The sequence below is a fragment of the Callorhinus ursinus genome, unplaced genomic scaffold, assembly GCF_003265705.2.
Source record: "Callorhinus ursinus isolate GAN/ISIS: 27379988/994484 unplaced genomic scaffold, GSC_fseal_2.0 scaffold38, whole genome shotgun sequence".
NCBI lineage: Eukaryota > Metazoa > Chordata > Mammalia > Carnivora > Otariidae > Callorhinus > Callorhinus ursinus.
The window spans coordinates 12,665,440-12,688,578 of NW_027397100.1; the positions used below are offsets into that span (position 1 = coordinate 12,665,440).

General features: G+C 55.5%; 1 protein-coding gene across 1 annotated transcript; it reads right to left on the bottom strand.

The window, feature by feature from the left end:
- Positions 1-6,092: 6,092 nt before the first annotated feature.
- On the bottom strand, positions 6,093-22,490 carry BPIFB2 (BPI fold containing family B member 2). The gene is made up of 15 exons (XM_025876273.2): positions 22,382-22,490; positions 20,700-20,793; positions 19,200-19,304; positions 18,180-18,326; positions 16,495-16,555; positions 15,636-15,696; positions 11,529-11,620; positions 11,085-11,270; positions 10,809-10,862; positions 10,141-10,311; positions 9,270-9,337; positions 9,044-9,089; positions 8,292-8,355; positions 7,899-7,975; positions 6,093-6,327 (listed from the first exon to the last, which is right to left on the bottom strand). The coding sequence occupies exons 1-15, from the start codon at positions 22,488-22,490 to the stop codon at positions 6,286-6,288; spliced, it is 1,377 nt and encodes a 458-aa protein (XP_025732058.1). The 3' UTR covers positions 6,093-6,285.
- Between the last annotated feature and the right edge of the window lie 649 nt (positions 22,491-23,139).

Genomic DNA, 23,139 nt, shown 5'->3' on the forward strand with positions numbered 1-23,139 from the left:
GAGCTGAAATTCTCCTGAGCAGAGGCCAAGTGTTTATTTCAGGTTTCAGCTGTGGCTGGAGAGAATTAAGGAGGGACCACAGGGCCTGGCCTGTGTCACCCAGAGAGGGGGAGTTCCAGTTGGACTCCTGCTACCAGCAGGCTCGGCCACTGGGGACTCCATGGACCCACCGACAGAGATGGGTGCCTACCGGGGCCGCCTCCCTGGCCAGAGCCCGTATTCATTCATTCGCCTCACATTTACTGAGTGCCTACTATGTGCCAGGCAGACCGGGCCACAAGGTACACATGGCAGAGATAGTCCTGCTCCTCCTGAATCTTAAAGAGAAGCAATAGAATGGGATAGAGTGTGTGCATGCGTGTGTGTGTGTGTGTGTGTGCGTGCGTGCGCGTGCCTGCGTGCACACACGGGCCTGCATGCTCACCCAGGGCATGAGGGCTGGGGTGGTCAGGGAAGGACCCTCTGAGAAGGAGATATTTAGGCTGAGATCTGAAGGATGAGAAGCAGCTAGCTTTTAAAAAGCCAGGAAGACCATTCAGGCCTACAATCAATATTTGCTAAATGAAAGTGTGATCTCTTTTTCTGTCATTCAATTTTTAAAGATCTATTTGGGTTTAAACATAATCAGTTTTAGTGTTTCCTCGACCTCTGTAAACACACACACTCATGCGCCGTGGGCATGTGTGGGGTACATGCATGCCCAATGCCAAGCCTCTTTGAAAATCCCCAGAGGTACTGTGAAGTTCAGTGTCAGGGTGACAGAGCTGGGAGGGGCTTGGTGAAGGTCACCTCTGGCTCCAGCCCTATCTCCCAGCCCCAAGAGAGCACCACCTCAGTCTCCCCATGCCCAGGCCAGAGGTATTGCCAGGTATTAGGGCTACTCTGGTAGGGGATGCCTGGGTGGTTCAGTCGGTTAAGCATCTGCCTTCAGCTCGGGTCATGATCCCAGGGTCCTGGGATTGAGTTTCACATCGAGTCCCGCATCGGACTGTCTGCTCAGAGGGGTGTCTGCTTCTCCCTCTCCCTCTGTCCCTCTCTTCCACTTGTGCTCTCTCTCATGCATGATTTCTCCCTCTCAAATAAATAAAGAAAATCTAGGAAAAAAAGAAAGAAAAACTTTAAAAAAAAAAAAAGGGCTACTCGGGGGATAAGCAGCTTGGGGTAACAGGGTCGTGTGAGTGTTTCTGGGACAGTCAATGCCAGGTTTTGTTTCTGGCTTTGCTTGTCCTTTGCCTAGGCTGCTCCTCCTTCTTAGAATGCCCCCCCCATCCACAGCCTGCTCATCCCTCAAGGCCTAATTTCAGCCTCTGCCTCCTCCACCAGGAAGCCTCCCTCAATCCCCAACTACCCCCAGTCTCAAAGATCACAGCGTAAACTTGACTGTATTCTTAATCCATCCCACCCAAGATGAGTGTCTCCTGCTGTCCCCACCCCATCCTTTGCTCACATGTTTTCCTCCACCTGAAGTCCCTTCCTCCCTCTCTCTGCCTGGCAAATGCTTAGATGCCCACTCCCTGCCCCGGTTGCCCCAGCTCAGCTCTGAGCTCCTGCAAAGCAGGACCTCCATGGTCTTCCCTCAGCCTCAGATGGAGCCCAAGGAGGCCCCTCAGATCTTCTGTCTCCTTCATCTTGCCTAAGTCCTGCAGCATCTGAAGATTTCAGTGGCTTCCTATCAGGCGGGGGCACTAGGCGGGGGTCGGGACATAGATCCAAGCCCTGACCCTGCCACTCACTTGCTGTGTGATCTCAGGCAAGTCCCTTCTCCTCTCTGGGCCTCAATGCTCTCATCTGTAAAATGACAGGGCTGGAGAAGACACTATTTGGAGAGAGTTCCATGCATGGGGACTGTCCTTACCTTGCTGAGCCCAGGGATGTCCTGCAGATGACTGACCTGTGCCTCCGAACCCTGGGACGAGAAAGTCCTTATATTCAGGAACCTGATTAGCTGTTTGGGTAATTAAGGGTTTAATAAGGCCCAGATAATTATCTAGAGGCCCAAAGAGCAGAGCTCCGATGCTCACGTGATGCTTCAGTCTGTTCCAATGTCAATAACACAGAGGAGGAGGTGGCTGGGGAGCCTGGGTGCTGCATGAGGGTGGGCGCTGGGGCGGGGAGGATGCGGACGCCTTGGCCGGCCCCAGGGCTCACACTGCCCCCTCCCCTGCACGCAGCACCTCCCACCAGGTTGGACACATAGTTGGCACTCCTCTGTTTCTTCCACATTCATGGAGAACCTACTGTGTGCCGGGCCTGCGCAGGGCACTAGGGGTGCTGCGTTGAACAAGGCTGTTGGGGTTCCTCCTGGAGCCTCCAGGGGGAGATGGATGTGCCACAAATCAACAGTCACAGAGCCAGGTCATTCCTGGGGAGGTAAGAGTAGTGGAAGCCACTGAACCAGAGGGGACAGGACAGGAAGGGAAGCAAGGGGTTGACGTTAGAGCCGAAGATTCCTGGAGCAGAGGGTGTTGGAGCTGACGCCCAAGGCGTGAGGTGTTTCAGGCCGGTGCCGGCAAGTGCAGAGGCCTGGCAGACATTGCTGGGCTGCCTGAGATGCACACGGGGCACCAGGGGCTAACAGCCCCATGGGGAGTCCTCAGAGGGCCCTCCTGGAGGAAATGCCGGGAGCTGGTAGATAGCAGGTGAGCTTCTCTCAAGGTCTCAATCCGGGACAATGAGGGCAGGGTGATCCCAGGGCCACACTCAAGCCGGCCACGGAGCTGGGGCTGGAACTCGGGCTTGTCCAGCCTCTAATGTGCTTTCCACAATGCCTTAGGAGGCCTGGCTGGGGTGATGGAAAGTCCCGGGGGGCTGCTAGAGGACTGCGGTTTTCCTCCTCCACCCCACAGGGAGCCCAGAGCTCTGGAAGATGGAGGAAGCCACTGTGCCCGATGCACCCTGGGGCCCCTGAGGCCAGAGGGGTAAGGGCCTGCCTGAGGTCAGTGGGAATGAAGCCAGGTTGCGACAGGAAGAGAGAAGGTCCTAGGTCGGCCCAGCCAGTCTCTATCCTGATCTGAGCCCTGAGCTGGAGGAGCCAGTCGGAAGATAGCATCGTTTTATCCCTGCTGAACCGCCCCTGACAGACAGAGGGACAGACAAACCTCACCTCCTCCTCCCGAGTGCAAATCTCCCCCAGTGTGCCTCAAGTCAGCCGGCTCTCCCTGCCTCCCCCCAGGGCCGTCCTGGGTACTGTGGGGAAAGGAGGGGCGCAGGAAGGACATGGTGGGGAGGCTGGAGAAACCCCCTGGCCTAGATTCAGAGCTCGGGGCACCGTGCCGGCCACTGCTCTCGCAAGCTATGTGACCTTGAAATGCTGTTTCATCCTCTCTGTCATGAGGGAGGAGAATAACAATAGGCTTTCTGAGAGGGAAAAGGACATTCACCCCATCCCCTATTGCCCTAAGCTCGAAGTCAGTTGGTCATAACCAAGCTCTAATGGCCAGAGGGGAGGCAAGCTCCCTAAAAATAAAATTACTGTAAGGAAACAGTCTTTCCTGGGGCCTTGGGTCACCACACAGCTTCAGGGTTCCCAGGGGAGGACTGGTCTAGCACGCTTGCGGCTGGACCTACTGTGTGCACTCTGACCCAGCTAGCATTCTGCTGGTGATAATAGCAACACGGGGGCACATTTACTGTGCCTGTGACCGGAGCCCGGCCTCGAGCTAAGTGTTGGACCTGCACTAGAGCATTTAAACCTTAGGACTACCCTATGAGATGAACACTTTGACAATTTTCTCCATTTTACAGGTAGAGAAACTGAGGCTCAAGGTCAAGTCACTGGGTCAAGGTCATACAACAAGTGATGGCACAACCAGGAGCTGAGTCTGGATCTAAGGGACTCCAGAGTCCAAGCCAAGACTTGCCAAAGCACACCCAAGAGGGCTCCTGCCTGATGGCCTGACCTCCCTTCCCCACAGCCCAGCATTGCCTGTCTGGTCCCGACAACACCCACCCTACCAGCGCTGCAAATTCAGCCATCCTCCAGGACCCGCTGTTGCTGCTTCCTCCAGGGAGCCCTCCAAACCCCTTTCCTCCCCCTACCTCTCTGACACTGAAGACAGGGCCAGTCCTGAAGCTCAATGCCAACTTTCTCCTTCCCTGCAGACGCTGTGGGGATCCAACAAAGGTGACTCCCACACCTACCCATGGGAATGGGTCTCCATGTGGCTTCCTGGGGCTGGGGACTGGGGCAAGCCTGGGCTAACATTTACACGTGTGAGCAGCTCACTAAGCACACATTTATGTGCACTTGCCATGTGCTGAGCTCCATGAGGGAAACCACAGATACCAACATCCGTGGTCTGAAAGTGAAGGACATCAGAGTCACAGGGACAGAGGGGTGTGGGCGTGGCCAGTGGAGTCCGCTTTGGAGCTTGTTGACAGGGGCAACCAGATCCAGGTTAAGGTTTTCTGGGGCAGAAAGAGCAAGGGCTAAGACTTAGAGAGCAAGTGTGCAAGGTGTGCGTGCATGGGGATGGGCAGGGAGGGGGGGCGCGGAGGGGGGTAATCTGTGAAGGGGCCAGACCTGACAGGAGGCGGGCCTTGCCTTCTCCGCCCCTGTGTGTTCAGAGCCGTGACTGTCCCTTTCTCTGAATGCATTCCTGCACTCTCATCCTATGATAAATGAGGGAATTCAGTCCCTTCAGAGTGAGTGCGATGTTAACCCTTCTCAGCTGCGGGTGTTTGGACCCCTGGATTGACCACTTACTAGATGGATCCTGGATCCTGAGCTCACAGTCTGGTCCTAAGTTATTACCTTTCTCTCCTGGCTGGCTCTGTATCTTAAAATTTTTGTTTTTTTCATATTCCAAATCACCTAGCCTCAGGCTAAGCCTATATTAAGTACCAATAAAAGTAGGATTAATGAATGAATGAACTAAGCAACCAAATGAAATAAAAATCCTGCTGTCCTGAATACAATCACAAGGTTGGACATTACAGCTGGGCCCTCAGAGCTGCTCACCGCCCCCCCACCCTCCCACCAACCACCCAGACTCTGGGTTCGCTCCAGGCCTCTCAGCCTGTCACACTGAGACTTCAGGGTGAACCCATAACCCTTAGACGGAGAGAGGCTAGTGTCACACTGTACCAAAGGCTGAGGGTGGGAAGTAAGGCACCTTTTACCCCCAGAGAAACATAAACAGAACGTGAATCCTGTATATCTAGGCAGGAAGGAACACTCTGTCTGGCTAAGAGCTTAGCTTATCAAGGGAAGAAAATCACACGGCTTTGGCTCGCCAGGGTTCGCATCCCTTGGTCTTCCTTAGGCCATCTTGCTGTGCATGACCCTCAGAGTTCAGAGAGCGTTCAGAGGCAAAGGACTGAGACTTGCTTGTGAGGCCACGGGCCCAGTAGGCAGGCCCCCTCCTTCCTATAGACACTTGCCCATGGTCCGAGTAAGCCCAAGGCAGAGACGCTGTCCGAGAAGGCAGCGTACTCCCTGTTACCTGAGGCTTGTGACCCAAGGACAAGCCCCAGATGGGGTGCTGGTGAGCAGAAGAGGGAACTGGACATCTCATTCCTGGAGCGCAGGAAGGGCGCAGCCCTAGGCATCTGTTGCCGCATCCGGCTCTGAGACCCGGCACATTTCTCTCCTGGCTGGCCCTCGGTCCTCACCTCTGCCAAATGGAGCCCCACAGGCCTGCCTGCCTGACTTGTAAGGTTCCTCTGAGGTTCTAGGAACAAGATGGGGTGTGACACTGTAGAGGGGAGACGCCACCAGCTGAGGACATAGTGCGTCAAGTGCCACTGCGGTATTGGTAACTCACAGCCATCCTGCTGCCCTCCAAGGTCCCCTTTCAAAATCTGAGCTTCCCTGGGCAATGCAGTGAGGAAGGTTAACAGATCTGGTCAACAGAGATCTGGTCACATCCTCTTCTTCTGCCAGGTGGCTTTGGTGGCTCCAGGGACAAGCAGGGCCCAAGAACTGGATGCAGGCAACTAGCCTCAGGTTTGCGCAGAGTTCACCAGGCCTGGCTGGAAGTTGCGGCACAAGAGAAAATGTTTAATGCGAGAGGGGACAGGTTGGTACAGCCTGGAGGAGCGGCTTGCTGCTCGCATCACAAGGAGGGGGAGGGAAGGGGGAGGAAGGGAACAGGAGGGGAGGGAAGGGGGCAGGGAAAGGATTCGAGGGGAGGGAGGGGAGCTCAGGCACTCAGTGAAGACTAAACAGCCTGGCTGGATCATCCAGCTCGCATGTGGCTCTGCCTCAGTTTCCCAAGTGGCTTGAAGCAAGAGAGTCCCTGAAGCAGGGAGCTGGCCCCTTTTAGCTCTCCTGATGGTCCCACTTCAGTGCTGGTATGAGAGTCCGCTGGATATCACGACGTAGCCCTGGAGGGCACAGAAAACCATGGGCCGGGTCAGAGGCCACACGCGGACCAATAGGACCCCCAGCTGCCCCATCAGCCTGGCTTTGAGCTCATGGTCTGCCACTCTTGGTGGGTATGTCCTGAGGACAGTCCTTTGCCTCTCTGGGCCTCAATTTCCTGCTGCCCCTTGGGAGTGGGAACAGCACCCTCCCTGCAAGCCTACAGGGAGGATGCAGCCAAAGCACGTGGGCAGAGCACCCGGCATGGGCCTGGGGCTTGATGTGCGCTTGGGCATGCGGTTGGGACCAGCACTGGGTTAGGACTGGGAGTCCAAACACCATGGATCTTCTCCGGGTGGAGGTCTCCCCAACAGAGCCAGGAACCTCCTATATATCCTCTGCTCTCTACACCGCACTGCAGAAACATGCTCAGGGCCTGCTGATCATTCATTCATTCATTCATTCATTCAACAAATCTTCACTGAGCTTCGGCTCTAAGCCAAGCCCTGGGCCCCATGCTAGGAACAAGGCAGACCCAGTCCCTGCCCATGCGTAGCTCATGGTCCAGTACAGTAGCCATTATTAAATTTAAGCCAATTAAAATGAAATAAGATTTACAATTCAGCTTCATAGTTGCACTAGCCACATTTCAAGTGCCCAACAGCCACCCAGGTCCAGCGGCTGACCATGGCTACTGTGTTGGACAGTGCAGACTTCCATCCTCACAGAACATTGTTTTGGACAGTGCTGGTCTGGGGACCTTTGGGTTTGGACCCAGTTGGCTGGATCTGTGGGTACCAGGCTGGGTCAGCCACTGACCGTGCCTGTTCCAGACAGTCTTGGGGAAATTCCCACTAACAGTCCAGGCTCCAACATGTGCCAATGGTTCCTTTTTTGCAGGGTGGAGCGTGGACCACCCAAGTGCCTTGGGACCATAGTTCTTAAGCAACCAGGGCATCATCCCCAGAGAAACATCAGTAGGTCCCTCTCAGGGGATCTGAATAACATGCAGATGTTGGGCTTGAGGGACCTTGGCTAAGCTCTCTGTCCTACGCATGTCTTCTTGAGTGAATAGAAAAAATATTATCATTTTTTATCCCAGGTGAAACAGAAAGAAGTTGTAGGGTCTCACCCTGGACAGTGGTAATTGAACTTCACCCTGGGCCCACAACTTCTCATCTCACTGGGAAGCGCCCCTTCCCCCATCCAGCCTGCAGGGGTTCACGTACAAAGCTGGAAGAAACTCCTCTGTCATCGTTCCCAGACACCGAAGGCCGTGCCCACCCCAGGGCACAGATCATGGGACAACTGAAGCCCCCGAATGTGGCCTGGCATGATATCTGACGAGGACTAAAGGGTGGGCGAGACCTTTGCACCCGTGTCTCCGGACATCCTAACTTTTCCATCTCACTACCGCTAACGATTCATGGCATGGTCTTGGCAGGAACAGGGGACACCCCCAGGCCTGGCTGAGCCTGCGACTCTACTCTTGGTACTGGCAGGGAGGTAGGGCGAGAGGGAGCCCTGCCCTGCTGAGCCCAGCCTTCCCCCAAGGGTGGCAGAAGTCCAGGTAGTCACACCCAAAGGCTCTCACCTCATAGACAAAGACCTCAGGGTTGACATAGTGGAGGTTGACCACGCTGGGGAGGGCGATCCCCATGCCCAAGAGAGCTGCGGGAGGGGAAGGAGAAACCAAGCTCAGCTGGGAGGTCGGCACGGAGCGCCGCCGGGAGCCAGCCCTGTGCTGAGGTCCTCACGTGCGTTGTGACGCTGAGCCCCCCAGACAGCCAGGGGGTGGGGGCCGTTATTCTTATACTCACTCTACAGAAGGGAAAACTGAGGCTTAGGCAGGAAAAAAACCTGAAAAACTCCCACCCTCTTCCCCTCTGAGCCCGGGAGGTGGCAAAGGCGCCGGGAGGGAGCGTCGACCAGAGGTGGGTCAAGGAGGGGGTCACGGAGGCCCACCGGCGTGGAGGGCAGGGCTCACCATCGAGGTGATCAAGCAGGGGCTTCTGAAACAGGGTGTCCATGAGCGGGCGCACTTGATTTGCCTGCAGCCGTGTAGTCAGGGAGATGGGGGACCCTTGGCCCGCTCCGGGCAGGGGCCGGGAGAGAGGGACAGATGGGCCACACGTGAACACACAGACAGATACAGACACACACGCAAAAAGCAGAGGCACAGGTCATCCCTGTCCTGCTTCAAGCAGAGTCCAGCTACCCCTGGGGCCAGGTCAGCCTTCTCAGAGGAGCCTCAGCCTGGCACCGGACTGCCTGACACCGCGTGGCCGACAGGTGGCTGGCCACCTTGCCGGTGCTGACCGATGGATGACGGACTGATGGCGGACGGACTGACGGGCCATACTGACTGACAGGCCAGCCAACGAAGGGCTGCTTGGTGGCTAAGGACGTGGCCAAAGGAGCAGCCAGCACTGCCTGACGCTGGCTTGGCGGATTTACCAGTGGACTCCGCGATTCTTGGACTGGCCGGCCATCACCCACCAGGCAGTGACAGGCTGGCTAGCTGACCCACCCCACTGAAGCACCAAAGCTGACTGACCGGCTGACCGGCAGACAGACAGCCTGTGTAACGGGTGGGCCCCCTGACCGACCACTGTCGTCAAGTACCCTGGGCGGAAGCTTGGTCACGGTGGTACACAGGGACATGGTGTGCCAGGACATGGGTTCAAGGCCTGCCTTACCCAGTGAGGGGGTCCCCGGAGACCCCGGCCCCACACTCACATTGATGAAGCCCACATTGGAGGAGGCCACGGTGAGCTGGATATCCCTGAAAGGGAAGCAGGAGGCTTAGGGCTGGGGCCTAGGTGCCCCCTCCCTCCATACCACGCGTGCAGCCTCCCAGGCTCCTCTGACTGACACTGTGACGGGTGGCGTTGCAAGAAGTGGTTGCAGGCCCATTGCACAGAGGAACACACTAAGGCTGCTGAATCCAGGAGGCCTTGCTTACCCCAGCACAGAGGTGGTCCCCTGAAGCTTCACCTTGGACATGGAGAGCTGGAGGTTCAGGTTCACGACCTGGGCACGAAGGGAGAGCAAGGTCAAAGAACACAGAGCCACATAAGAGCCTTCAGGTGGCCACCGGCTCCCAGCCACTTCCTGGCTGATTCAGGTGTTCGTGGAGCACCTGTTCGTGCCAGGCCCTGCACACAGCACGGTGTGAACGAGACAGACCAGGTCTCTGCCCTTGGGAACCCTCACGGGCCAGGGGAGGAGGTGAACAATGACCAAGGTAACCACATAGGGTCTTTGTAGCCAGGGCCAGGAAGGCAGAGTAGTAGCATGGAGAGGGCTGCTGGGGACCATCTTTCTCAGGGTGGTCCAAGAAGGCTGCCCTGAAAAAGGCTACAACAGGGTGCCTGGGTGGCTCAGTTGGTTAAGCAACTGCCTTCGGCTCAGGTCATGATCCTGGAGTCCTGGGATCGAGTCCCGCATCGGGCTCCCTGCTCAGCAGGGAGTCTGCTTCTCCCTCTGACCCTCTTCCCTCTCGTGCTATCTCTCATTCTCTCTCTCTCAAATAAAAATAAATAAAATCTTAAAAAAAGATTTAAAAAAACTTAAAAAAAAAAGGCTGCAACATTTAAGCTGAGACCTGGAAGATGAGGGGAAGCTAGCCATGCCAAAAACTAGGGGAAGAGCGTCCTAGGCACAGTGTCCAACAGCACGTGCAAAGGGCCTGTGGCAGGAATGTCATGGCATAGAGAAGGAACAGCAAGGAGACCAGTGTGGACAGAGCAGAGCAAGTGAGGAATGTGGGGCAGGAAGGGAGCTCTTTGGAGTCGCCGCCCTCCCAGCCAGCCCCACCAGCCCACCTCACTCACCACATCAAAGGAGAAGAGGGACTGGAAAGCCGAGTTGGAGGCCACAGCCTGGACCTCCACGAAGGGCTGCAGCTGAATTGTGGCATTGTTGGTATGAAGCGTGGCCACAGGTGTGGCACCCAGCCGCACCTTGAGTGCCACAGGCATGGGCTTGGGGAACTGGCGGGCCACCTGGGAGAGTGGAGAGGGAGAGAGGGAGGAGGGCACCTGGGGGCAAAGGCTGGGTGGGCTCTCCACCCATCATGCCTCAGACGAGGCCACCGAGGTTCATCCCCCCAGGCCCGTGCTCCTGCCCTCGGGGATGCCCAGCCCGAAAGGGGTGGTAGGCATGAAGTCGGGCGCAGCCTGTGTGATCTGTGCCAGGAGGGACGGGAGAGCTCAAGGAGGCTCCTGGACCAGACTAGGGGTTGGATGCTCCCCCAGGAGGCAACCCCTGGGCTTGGTCTTGAAGATGAACAAGAGAAAAGGAAGCAGAAAAGGCCCTCCAGGCAGAGGGCTGCACTTGGACAAAGGCATAGAAGGAGGGTAATAGCATAATCTCTGACCCTGAGGTGGAGCAGGTGCAGCGGTAAGGACACACGCTGAAGCCCACAGGGGACAGATCTGGGCCAGTGGAGCCAGAGAACCTCCCACCCAGGCCCAGGTCTCTGACCAAAAATGTCACCAACCTCAGGGATGAGCTGGCCCAGCATGGAGGTGTTCAGCAGGTTGTCCTCTGACTTCTGAAATTAGCCCCCATGTCCCGACAGGCTTTAGGGCAGCCACTCCTCAAGCCCCACTGCCTCTTGACTCCCCTCGGCCCCCTCTTCACCTTCCCAACAGTCACCCCGTGGCCCCAAAGCTTGGGTGGCCCCACCCATGGTCTGGCCTCGGCAGGGTCTCCCCAGGCTGGGCCGCAGGGCACGCTCCTCCCCCGTGCTTGGGGCAGCAGGTCCGACCCTCACCAGATGCCCTGTGATGTCCAGGTTGAGGGCACCCGCCTTCTGCAGCAGCAGGAGGGCAGAGTCAAACAGGTCCTGGGAGAGGCCCACGGTTGCCATGGCACCCTCGGCACCCACGTGAGCTGGCAGCACAAAGTGGGAGGCCTCCACGGGCAGGACGATGGGCTTGCCCAGGAGGAAGAGAACGGCCTACGGGGTTGGTGGGTGGTGAGAGGGAGAAAAGCAGCAGGGCCTCAGTAGGGTGGAGGCTCCATCTCAGACCCTGGGCTCTCAGATGCCACCCACCCAACATGCCACGCGACGTTCAGCCTCACACCCGTGCCCGCCTCTAAATGCCATGCCAGCTCCTCTGCCTTCAATACCCCTGCTCCTCTAGGAATGTCCCAGGACCCTGAGGGCTCCAGAGGCAACAAGCCCACAGCTCTGGGCTGACAAGGCAGCACTTACACTGATATCCAAGGAAATGTAGTCCTTAGTGATGCTGGGCACGTTAATCATGGAGTAGCGAATCTGGGACTCCGGACCTACAGGGTTGAGGCCTAAATAAAAGCAGGATGAAGAAGAAAAGATGGTATACTTAGCCTTACCCACCAATGCCTCATCTATCCAGAAAACTCAATTATCTGACAACTTTGGCTAGCCAGACCCAGGCCAAGGAACAGAAAAGGGAAGAAAAAAGGTCTCTGAGCACGTGAACTTCAGGTGCAAAACACACACAACCAAGATTCAGCCACTCGTGGCCTATTGACTCTTCGTTTAGACACAGTTCTAAGAGTCTGGGTTTCTGCTTTCCTAATCAGTGGAAGGCGAGAGACCTCGAATTAGAAGGAAGGAAAAGGGTCACACTCCCCCTGAAAAAAGCAAGAGTGAACCACAGAAAAAGAACGGAGGTCACATTTATCCAGGTCCAGACATTTGACTTACATTGTCCCATTCAATCATCACCACAATCCTGTAAGATTAGGAGCCCATTTTACACACGCACGGGCACGCGCACGCACACACACACGCACGCAGCTTGCTATGTTCAGTTGTGCCCAGGATTGTATATCTGACCTGTCTGACTCTAAAGCTATGTTCTCTCTCCACCTAATCACACAACCTCCTGCAGAAACTCAAAAGGCATGCGCCCCTGGGGCCATGCAGTGTGGGAGCACAGAGCAGGGGCTCCCAAAACACCCTCAGGGAGCCTTTCAGGGATGCACAGAGGAGAGTCCAGTTCCTATAGGGCAAGTTTCTCCCAAAGCTCAGAATATTCTGACTGGGGAGGTTGCAAAGGGTGAGTCACTTGTGGGAACCGCATTTCTGGACACAGCTAGGCTAGCCAGCATGGCAGGTGGGGAGGCTCGACCCCACTCTCAGGAAAGCCCAGCTTTTAGCAATGGGTCCTCAAAGGCTCTGAACGACCAAGGGGTGTGTGTGTGTGTGTGTGTGTGTGTGTGTGTGTGTGTCCATCAGATTTCTGCCGGATTTTCTAATGTCTCTTCTGGATTTAATTGTATTTCCTCTGATGTTTTGGAAATTTCTTGTGATCATAAAAGCAATATAGTATGATTCCATTTCTACAGCTCCGTGGCCCTCAAAGATTGGGGTGGTAGCAGGAGGGGGGCAGCTCAGAGGGATTTGAGGGGCTGGCAAGATGTCCTGTATCTCGAGTTTGGTGGTGGTCACACAACTGTGACTCAGAGAATAGGACCCTAAAAAGAATAAATTACTCTGTGTTTTTAAAGTGAATAAAAACATGAAAAATTTTAAAATAATGCATATTCACTGTGGACATATAGACATTTTTTGGAGGATGGAAAAAAAATATAGCCCAGAATCTCAAATTTATTTTTTTTTTCAGTATTTTCTTCTGCAGAGACAAACGGCCCCCCATCTGTCCCTTCCTCAGTAAAGCTGCAGCAAAGCCAGGTGTCGCTCCGGGTCCTTCTCTGTTTTCTTTATAGAGGGCCATTATAGCTTAGTTAAGGGCACAGTTCTCAAGGCAGACTACCTCAGATTCTTCATCTGTCAAATGGAGCTAATAGTGTTACAGTAAATATTAGCTTTCATTATACTGTATTTTGCCAGGCATGTTGCTATGTGATTGAAAGAAGGCCCTTTAAGCTCTGCTTTTTAGTGGCTCCTTTCACCCCACACTGTAGGTACCCAGGACTCATGTAAACAGTCCCCTAGGCCTGAATGCTTAGGTTTCTTCTACTAGATTGTTTTTAATTCCTCAAAGAAAAGGGCAAGAGCTGGTCTTTGCTATGAACCCAATTACAAGGCGTCTCGATGGAGACCACCCCACTGAGGAAGAAGGGAGGGATGAACATTTATTGAGCCTCTTGTCCAGCAGGCTCTTAACTTGTGCTGTCTGGTAGCAGCACATGGGAGAAATAGGAATTCTGAGCCCTGTTTTTTTTGGATTGAAATAGGCTCAGAGAGATGGAGCGACTTCCCTAAGATCACACAGCAATGGAGCCAGAAGGCCAAAATTTAACTTCATGTCCTTTGATTCCAAGTCCTGTCTCCTTGCCCTCTTGGTGCCTCCTATGAAGGTAACATGGGTGGGGGGGAATGGCACTGAGGGGAGTGGGCGTAATCAAGGAATGTTCCCTGAGGGGACTGTGAGCCGGGCCATGAAGTCTGGGCAGAGCAGTGGTTGGACATGTAAGAAGGAGAAAACCAGCATGAGTCCGTTCATGGGTGGCTCTCGCACCACACTGAGGATTTTAGACTCAGAGCCTCTAATTCCCCATCTCTATATCAGGGATACTGATGCCACCTCATAGGACTGTTGTTAATAGTTTGCACAAGAGGGACACCTGGGTGGCTCAGTCGTTAAGCGTCTGCCTTCGGCTCACGTCATGGTCCCAGGGTCCTGGGATCGAGCCCCGCATTGGGCTCCCTGCTCCGCGGGGAGCCTGCTTCTCCCTCTCCCACTCCCCCTGCTTGTGTTCCCTCTCTCGCTGTGTCTCTCTCTGTCAAATAAATAAAATCTTAAAAAAAAAGTTTGCACAAGAAAGCCAAAGCTAGCTTGATACGAAAATATTCACTACAGAGCCCACCACAGACGCTGCCAAGCCGTCCCTCCTGGCCTAACAGGAGCATGCCGCCCTGCTCCTGTTCCCACGCACCCACTCCCGCGCACCTGTCCCATGCTGTGTCACCGTTAGATGTAAACCCCTGACTCAAAGCAAAGCCAACCAATTGCAAAATCCAGCTGGCAACAGTCAACAGCTCTGGAGTTTAGAAAGTCGGTGATGATGACCTAGGGAAAGCGCTAGAATCCCAGGCAAAGTCATCAGATAGAAGAAGGTGTGCTTCAAACAGGAGCATCTTCAAACAGCTGTGTGGGGAAACAGAGGGAACCCTGGATTTTGCTCAGGGCTCACCGAGCACGTATTACCCCCCAAATCAACAAAGGATGCATTTTTGGCCGGTCTGGGGACAGGCAGGGGATCACCAGTGTCGTTATTAATGTTGATGGATACTACTGAAAAGAAGACGAGGCTGGCCTGCTTTCATAACTTGTAGCTTCATATGGTGAGATGAAGTCCTGATTAAGTCTCATTTAGGCCACCACTGTGGCCACACTTCTGTGTGGACCATGCGTGGTGGCTGCGAGCCACCTGTGGTCATGGAGGAAGGCAAGGGGGGCAGTGGGGAGGTGACTGATGAGTGGTGGGAGTTGGCAGATGTATATATATATGCCCCAGCTCCTGCCCCTCGGGGAGGATGCAGGCACGGACCCCTCAATCTCCAAGAGCCCCTCGGTGGGAGTGCACCCCCGTTGCCCACAGCAGTGCCTGCTCACGAGCACACCCTCCTTCCCTGTTGCTGCGCCCCTTCCCCACCCGTGCCCCTAGGACCCACCCCATCCCAGCCACTTACGCCCACATCTTGTCTCAGGGTCTGCTTGTGAGGGGATTAGCCTACAGGGCTTTCTCCTAGTATACTCCTCGTCCTCCCTGGATAGGAGGATCCTCGGGAAAAATCACAGGTGGACTAGCCTGACGGCGGATGGAGAGGAGAGGGAGGCTTGCCTCTGGGTGGGTGGTTGGCCCCTGAGAAGGGGAGCAGGGGTGAGGGCACTTGCAAGCAGATGAGCCTGAGTTCTGTTGAGCACATGCTGAGTCAGAGGAGCCTGTGAGACCTCCAGGAGAAGGGGTGCAGCAGGAAATGGAATGTGAGGGCCTGAGCCCCAAAGTGCCAGGGGGAGGGTCCGCCAAAGACTGTGGGAGAGGTGGGAGCAAAACCGGGGGAGGTTGGGGCTCTGAGTCTCCAGGCAGGGGAGGAAACAACAGCAAACTGAATGTACTCTCCCCCCCCACACACACACGCATGTTTGCACACTTGCACGCACACACTAAACGTTCAAAAACTCAATTCTAGAATTCGGAGATTCCCTGAGTTCATCAATATTCATCAAATTCCCTGAGTTCAGTCATCCTATGATTGATCTCCCAGAGGCCAGCCGTGACTAGGGGGGTATCTTTGAAGGGTCTTAGGGGCCCCAGCGGGGCTCAGAGGCCCCAGTCCCCTTCCCCCGGGGCTCCCAGGTCTTACCAATTAAAGTGCCCAGGTGGACATTGAGGCCTTGCACCAGGTTGGAGATGCTCAGGCATAGCTGTGGCAAGACAGAGGAGAAGGCTGGTGAGGAAGGCGCTGAGTCTAGGGTCCCAGTCTGAGGCCTGGAGTCCCCCCCTTCCTCCACCACCCGCAGCGCTCACTCTGCCAAACTGTTCTAAACTCCCCACAGATATTAGTGCGCTCAACCCCCCAGCCAGCCCACAGGGGAGGTTTACTCTCTGCATGACAGGTGTGGAACTGGGGGCAGAGGGAGGTTAGGTGACTCGTCCAGGTGCCCCAGCTAGGAAGGAGGGGACCAGGGTTCAAACCCAGGCCCCACCTGGCTCCAGTGCCCGTGCTCTTGTCCACTTCCGTTTTGTCTCTTTTTCACAAGCCACGTGGCCCCTGAACGCACCGCCTCCTCCTCACCCTCCAGCACGGGACTGGGGCTGGCCCAAGAGCCTGAGCCTCCCTCCCCAGCGACACCCTCGCCCCTGAACTCACCCTTATTTGGGCTTCTCCATCACTGCCCTAGACCCTCACCCCAGCCCCTTCCCTGCCCTCCCGGGAGAACGGGAGAACGGAGAAGCCCCACAAAGGGCCTTCTATTAAAAAAAAACAGGTTCCCCACTCAGCAGGGGGGGAGGGTCTTCTTGTCCCTCTCTCTCTGCCCCTCCCCCTACTTATGCTCTCTCTCTCTCTCTCTCTCTCTCTGTCAAATAAATCAATTGAATCTTTTCTAAAAATTTTTAAAAAGGAGTAAGAACCCCATCTCTCCCATGCCTACCATCCCCCGTTCATCCACACGCCCTCTGAGGTTAGGAGGCCCTCTGTCCCAGGAAAGCTGGTCTTTTACCTTGTTCCGCAGCACAGCTTTGATGTGCTTCTGCACCGGGACCAGCAGCCCAGGGGCCACGCTAAGAAAGAGAGAGAGACAGCGCTCCTGAGCTCCGGGTCACGCGTTCGGGCCCGTTTCTCCGGGCAAAGCCACCGTCAGAGAGAGGAGTGTCTCCCCCGAGCCAGGGGGCCAGTGTGAGTCCTATTCTGCACCTTGCCATGTGCCAACACAGTGCCCCACAAATGAGGAAACCGAGCCTCAAAGTAGAGGTCACTGGTTCTGGGGTCTGGAAGTGGCCAAAACGTGATGATGAGGCCAGGCCTTGGGGAGACAGAGAAGATGCTGCAAAGGCCGGACTTGGCCACGTTCCTGGCCAGCTGGCTTCCTGGCTGCTTTGAACCCAGTGAGCTGGGGGTGCTTCCTGCTTGGGCTCCAATTCTGTGTGACACACCCCAGTAAAGTCCCTTTCTCATTCTGTGCCTCAGTTTCCCCTCTGAACAATGGGAGATGGGTCTAAGTGATTTCTGAGCAGGGATCCATAGGAAACTATGGTTCCTCGGGGTTTCTTTTAAATTTTTATTTAAATTTCAGTTAATGAAGAGTCTGTTTCTTGGTTTGCCTCTCTCTCTCTCTTTTTCCCCCCTTTGTTCCTGTGTTTTGTTTCCTACATTCGACATATGAGTGAAATCATATGGCGTTTGTCTTTCTCTGACTGACTTATTTCGTTTAGCATTACACTCTTTAGCTCGGTCCATGTCGTTGCAAATGTTAAGATTTCATTCTTTTCCATGGCTGAGTAAATTTCCGTGGTGTGTGCGTGTGTGTGTGTGTGTGTATCACATCTTTATCCGTTCATAAATGGCGATCCAAGCTGCAGCCCAAGCTCACGGACTGCATCTCAGGGGAGGTGGGGGGATGGCAGCTGTGTTTTTAATGCCACTAACTTCTGGGCTTTCCTTTCTGTGGGCAGCTCCAGAGGGTGGCGGGGGGTCACGGGACACAAGCAGGGATGGACTGATGCCCAGCCCCCTCTGTGGAGAGAGGCCAGTCCCAAATTCCCACCCAGCTCACGTGTGGGAAGGGAGACATCAAGCAGGAGGTGAGTCAGGCTATAGGGGTTCGAACCCACTGCACCGTTTGCCCACGGTGTAAACTTAGGCAAGTCACTTAACTGTTCTGTGCCTCCATTTGTTCTCTTGTAAGATGGAGGGGATCCTTGTGCCTTCCTGGCTAGGCTACTGTCATGTAGTAAAGGGTTTGAACCTGCTCTGCACACAGCAGGTGCTCCGGTCAGCTTTAGAGGCAGCCCTGACTCACAGTGAGGTTGATGGGTCCCAGCCCCCTGGACCTCAGAATCCCCATCCCTGCAGGGAGGGACAACCCCTGAGGCCCATGGTGGCCACATCAGGCCAGCATCCTCCCTGAGTACTGCGGCAATGGCTGGCGTGCATGGTCATGTGCTGCAGGGGGGCTGGGGGTGCAGTAGAGGGGACGTGGCCTCTGGCTGCCCACTCTCGGGGTGACTTTGGGCAAGTCCCTCCCCTTCCCTGAGCCTCAGTGTCCTCAGCCATAAAACAGGTGTGATCCTGGGGCTCTCTCAGGCCCCTTGTGGCAATGGGGTGATGGCTGGAGTAGGAAGCTCAAGAAATGGCACCACAGCCTTGGTGTCGGACCCTGCAGCCCCGCCCCTGCCAGGCACTCACCTGGCACTGCCCTCAAGCACCGCGGCGTTGTTGAAGAGTGGGAAGCAGGCAGAGATGCTGACCACGGGGGTCCTGATGGAGCCCTGAGCCACGTTGGCATCGGCCAGCAGGACCACGGGCAGCGTCAGCTCCAGGGGCTCGGGGACTCTGCGCGACACTGTTCCTGAGCTCTGGCAGCACTGCCCAGCAGAGCCTACCCTGCAAACCCCCCTGGCCTGAGCCTGCCCTCCACTTGACACAGGCAGGACCCCCACTCAGCATGAGATGGCCCCCTGGGGGCAGGCTCAAGGCCCTCCAAACTCCACTCAGGGTCACAGACATTGCAGCAGAGGGGTGTGAACTCTGGCTCCCAACCCCCTCTCCCTGTGAAACCCTGGGCCGGTCACTCCCCATCCCCCATCCTGAGCCTCAGTTCCCTCTTCTGTGGAATGGACATGAGAGTGACGACACCTCTCTCTCAGGGCAGTGCTGAGCTTTCTGTGAGGCAGCCGTGTGAAAATGCCCTGCCTGGAGCCTGGCCCCCAGTGAGCACTCACACAATGGCAGTGTCAGCATAAATGAGTTCAAATCAAAGAGATCCCTCTGAATGCCTGGCTGATCATTTGGAAATCAAACATATACAAAGTGACTGGGACACAGAAATAATTCTAATAGCGACATTTACTGAGCACCTACTCCGTGCCTTGCACTGTGAAAGGGGAGGTGTGATTTTAATTATAGCATGGAGTGTATGCTGCATCCCCCAAAGCCGTGCTGCAGAGTTTCCTCCCACTTCACAGAGTGGGAGACTGAGGGCTGCAGGGGTGAACCCACTGCCTGGTTACACGGCTGTGGAGCAGGACCCAGGGTCTCAAACTCTCACTGTCTCACGCCCGCACGGGAGGGTGGCAAAGAGCACTGGACAGGGAGTGGCAGGCTTGAGTACAGGACCTGGGAGTTGCTAGCCCCTTTCCCTTCACTCTGCCCCTTGGAGCTTCCCTGAAAATCTTTCTGCACACCCCCGCCAGGAGATTCACTCACCGAAAGACCTTGAAAGTAAAATTGGCTGCTACCAACATTCGTATCCCCAAATTGGCAATGAATTTCAGGTTGAATTGGGGCACATGGACATTCGAAATCTGGATCCTGCAGGGTGGGAAAGGAGGTGACAGGGTGGCTCCCATTAAACCTTGGAATCAACTCTGGGGGGGTGGTTATGAGCCATATCCACACTGTTGATGTTATGAAGAGGGACTGTCTGACTATTGGAACCATGGAATGAGGAAGAGGTAGTGAGTTCTCCAACCTAGGCGGCATGCAAGCCATTGTTGGACAACCAGCTGGCAGGGAAAGGGTGCAGACTGGATTCCCAGCCTGGGGCAGGAATTGAGGGAGAGGATTATTCGGGTCTTGGAGGGATCTTAGTTTCTGACAGAGGTCGGGAAAGCTTGGAAGGTGGGACACACAGAGGGCAGAAATCCCCTCTGTAGCATTCTAGTCTACAGCTTTGGCTGGTAGCCCTCCAGGGACAGGAAACTCATTCCCTTCAAAGCTGCCTATTCTGACTGCTAAGTACTTTCTAACTAACTTTCTCTTTTTTTCCTCAATGAGTCATCTTTTCCCCTACGCCGGTGTTGGGGGTGGGAATTCAGACACTACAAAATGATATAAATTTGAAAAGTCACATCAAACCTCCACCCTCAAATGCTCTCCCTGTTGGCACTTAGCGGACATCTTTCCACAACTCTCTCTGGGACACAGGCTGACTGAGAACCTGCTTCTTTTCACTCGACAACCACCTTGGATGTATTCCCACTTCTGCAAACAAGGACACTCGGTGCTGTTGGCCAACAGCCACGTGGGGCCAACCCTAAAACCCTGAGGAATCCTCCACTGTCGGGTGTGTCTGCGTTGTTCCCAGTTCACCATCCTTCAAGGGCAGGACCCCAGCCCTACCCTCAGGGCCTCGTACTGGGGACCTCCACCCCAGCTGCTGGTTTGTCCAGTGTTTTTTAATTAGTTGCCATCATTCAAAACTTGATAGATTTTAAATATATATATGACTTCTCTTGGGAATCCAGAGATCCAGCAATAGTGAGTCTATTCCCACATGCTTGGGGACAACTCGCCCGGCCCCTGGATCTGAGTTTGAGATGGACCCCATCTTCCTCTGCTTTTGAATCTCTGTTCATTACAGGGGTGTGGGGGTGCTTAGGCTCAGACTTGGGTCTAAATTCGGTGTCTCATTTTTGGAGAAAGTAGCCAAAGGTCCTGCCAGCCCTGGGGACCCAGGAGCTACAGTCTTGGCCCCTGGGGGCAGAAATCTACTAATTCGGAGGCACCAGGCCCCCACCCCCGGCCACCGCCATGTCTCTGCCTCCGTCCCACCTTCTCAATCATCTTGTGACCACTCACTTAAAGGGTGGGAATATCTAACCTGGTGAGGGAAGCACTCATCCAGATGGTGGGAAACACTCACCTATGCGTGGGGTATTCATCAGGCAGGCTAAAGCATTTTCCCCAGTAGGCGGGAGCACTAACCTGGTGGGCTGACGCACCTCGCCATTCCAGTCCAAGAAATACGGGACTGTGACCTGCAGAGCCTGCTGAAGAGGGGCTTTCCCGATTTCCGACACTGGGGGCCAGAGCAGGATAAAGTCAGGCTGCCCTCCGGGGCCACAGAGCAAGACCACACGACCCACCACCATCCGCCCCACATCTTGGGCAGAGAGGACTCAGAGACTAGAAGGGTCACCCTTGCCCACGGAGGTTGAGGACTGCTGGGGACCAATCCCAGCTCTGTTACTCACTATCGATGTGGCTGCTCTGTGCCTCAGTTTCCCCTTCTGTAAACTTGCAATGATTATGATGGTACCCGTCCCGTAGTGTCTTTGTAAAGCCTCAGTGCACAGTAAATGTTAGCTCTTACTGTTGCTATTTATTTGGGTAATAATAATGACTGTCTCCCTTTGGGCCAAGCACGATTCTGAGTGATATAGCTACACTGTGCCCGGTTTACCGAGAGGTGAAGACACCTGGGAAGGGGAAGTTGGATTGGCTGAGGCGCCTGCTCCCAAGCCCCTGGACCTCCTCATGCACCTGTCCTGCTGAGCGAGGGAGGTACTAATTAAATAATTCAACATGGAGTGGAACGAAGATGAGAGGGGATGGGGCTGGAAGGGAGCACCAAATGAAGAGTCCAGAGGCCTGAACTTCACTCAGGCTCCCTGTGGGAACTTAGAAAGAGGCATGTGCAGCCTGGGCTTCCCGCTGGATTTCCACCAAGAACACAGGCCCGTGCGTCTGGGATGGCGCTCTGGGGACAAAGGAGCCTCACAGAGGATGGGCAGAGGGAGGATGGCCAGCAGAAGGCAGCAGGCCTCATGTCCCTGCCTGTCGCTTCCATGAATGGCTCCATGTGCCAGGCACAGACTAACATGGGTTACTGACCCCTTTCACCGCCTGCCTATCTGCCCGGATACAAGGTCCTGGAGGCTGTGTGTGCACCACGGGGACACTGCTACCTTGGTGCTTCGTGGCCTGGGCCACGGAAGTTCTCTTCTATGGCCTGACCTGAGTGTCTCACACCGTAATCTGAGTTTGGTCTGGTCTTGGGGGAAATGGCTTCTGATTTCTCACCCCTGACGCAGCTTTGGTGGGATCCTGGGAGCAACTGGGGAGAAGTTTTGTCCCTCCCTGGGCCTAGGTTTTCTCATCGTGCCTTCCTCGGGGGATGGGGCAGGTCTTAGAAGGATGGGGCAGTGGTCATAGGATAGAGACCTTGCCTGAGAGGGGCCCAGAGCAGGGCTGGTCTTCTCACTGTGTACCCCACAGAGATCTAGCTCCAGGAGACTCCCTCCAGTATTGTGCTAGACCCTTCCCCCAGCATGCGTGTGCACACACCGCCCCTACCATGCACACCTGCATGGATACCCCCAGGGAGTGCAGCCGCACCTGTACAGACACACACCCAGGCACGTACTGGGACACCTGCACACACGCATGGTGGACATGACTGTGCTCCCACACACGCGTTCACTTTTGAAGTGTTTGCCGAGTGGCACCTTGTCAGACCTTGTCTGGGGGCCAGGGACACAGCGGTACATGAGATAAAATCCAGGTCCTCATGGGGCTTTTGGGGTCACAGACACACACACACACTTGGGACCCTGCACATGCTCATGTGCAGACACCCACGGGAGAGGCCAGGGCGCGTCTCTTACCGTAGCTCAGCACGGCCTCGTTGAGTCTGACCACGGTGCCCGGCAGGGAGGTGCCGACCACAGGCAGCAGCAGTGCTAAGAGCAGACCCAGCCCGCATGCCCGAGCCATCGCTGTCCTGGCCACTGCCCCCCAAGATCTGTGGGCTGGGGTGGGCACAAGCATCAGAGAGCTTGTCCAGAACGTGCCCCCTCCAGGCTGCTGGAACCCCACCCCAGCCTGGAGGTTGCAAGCCCTGCGTGGTGATCCCAGCCCTACCCGGGACTCCCACACATCAGTGCTGCATCTCTGCGTTGGGAAGGATCACCTGCCCTGCCTGCTTCCTCAGGAACCACAGGGAGATTTGGTCTGGAAGCAGGCCCCAAGACCCAGAGAAGACGTGGCCTTGCCTAAGGCCACACCGCAAACTAGGGCCGGCTGTAGGACCCAAGCCATGCCAGAGCAGGAGGGTGAGGTTCCTGGTAGGGAGACTGCGAGCCGCTTCCTGCCCCGAGGAGAGAGCCCAGGCCCACCACCCCGAGGCCCAGGGCTGTGTTTCCTGATGCCAGGGGTTCAGCCCATGTGACAGCCCATCCTAGTGCCGCACTGTTCCAACCTGCCAGCAGAGGATCCAGAGGGGCTCCTATCCTCATCTCTTCCCGTACCAGGGGAGGGATGTCCTAAAAGCAGGCCTCTGCATGGACCCCCCAAGCCCTCCCAACCCAGCTCAGCCCAGGAGACGGATCTGTGTCTGACTCAGGCGTGAGGGCCCACTGATGAG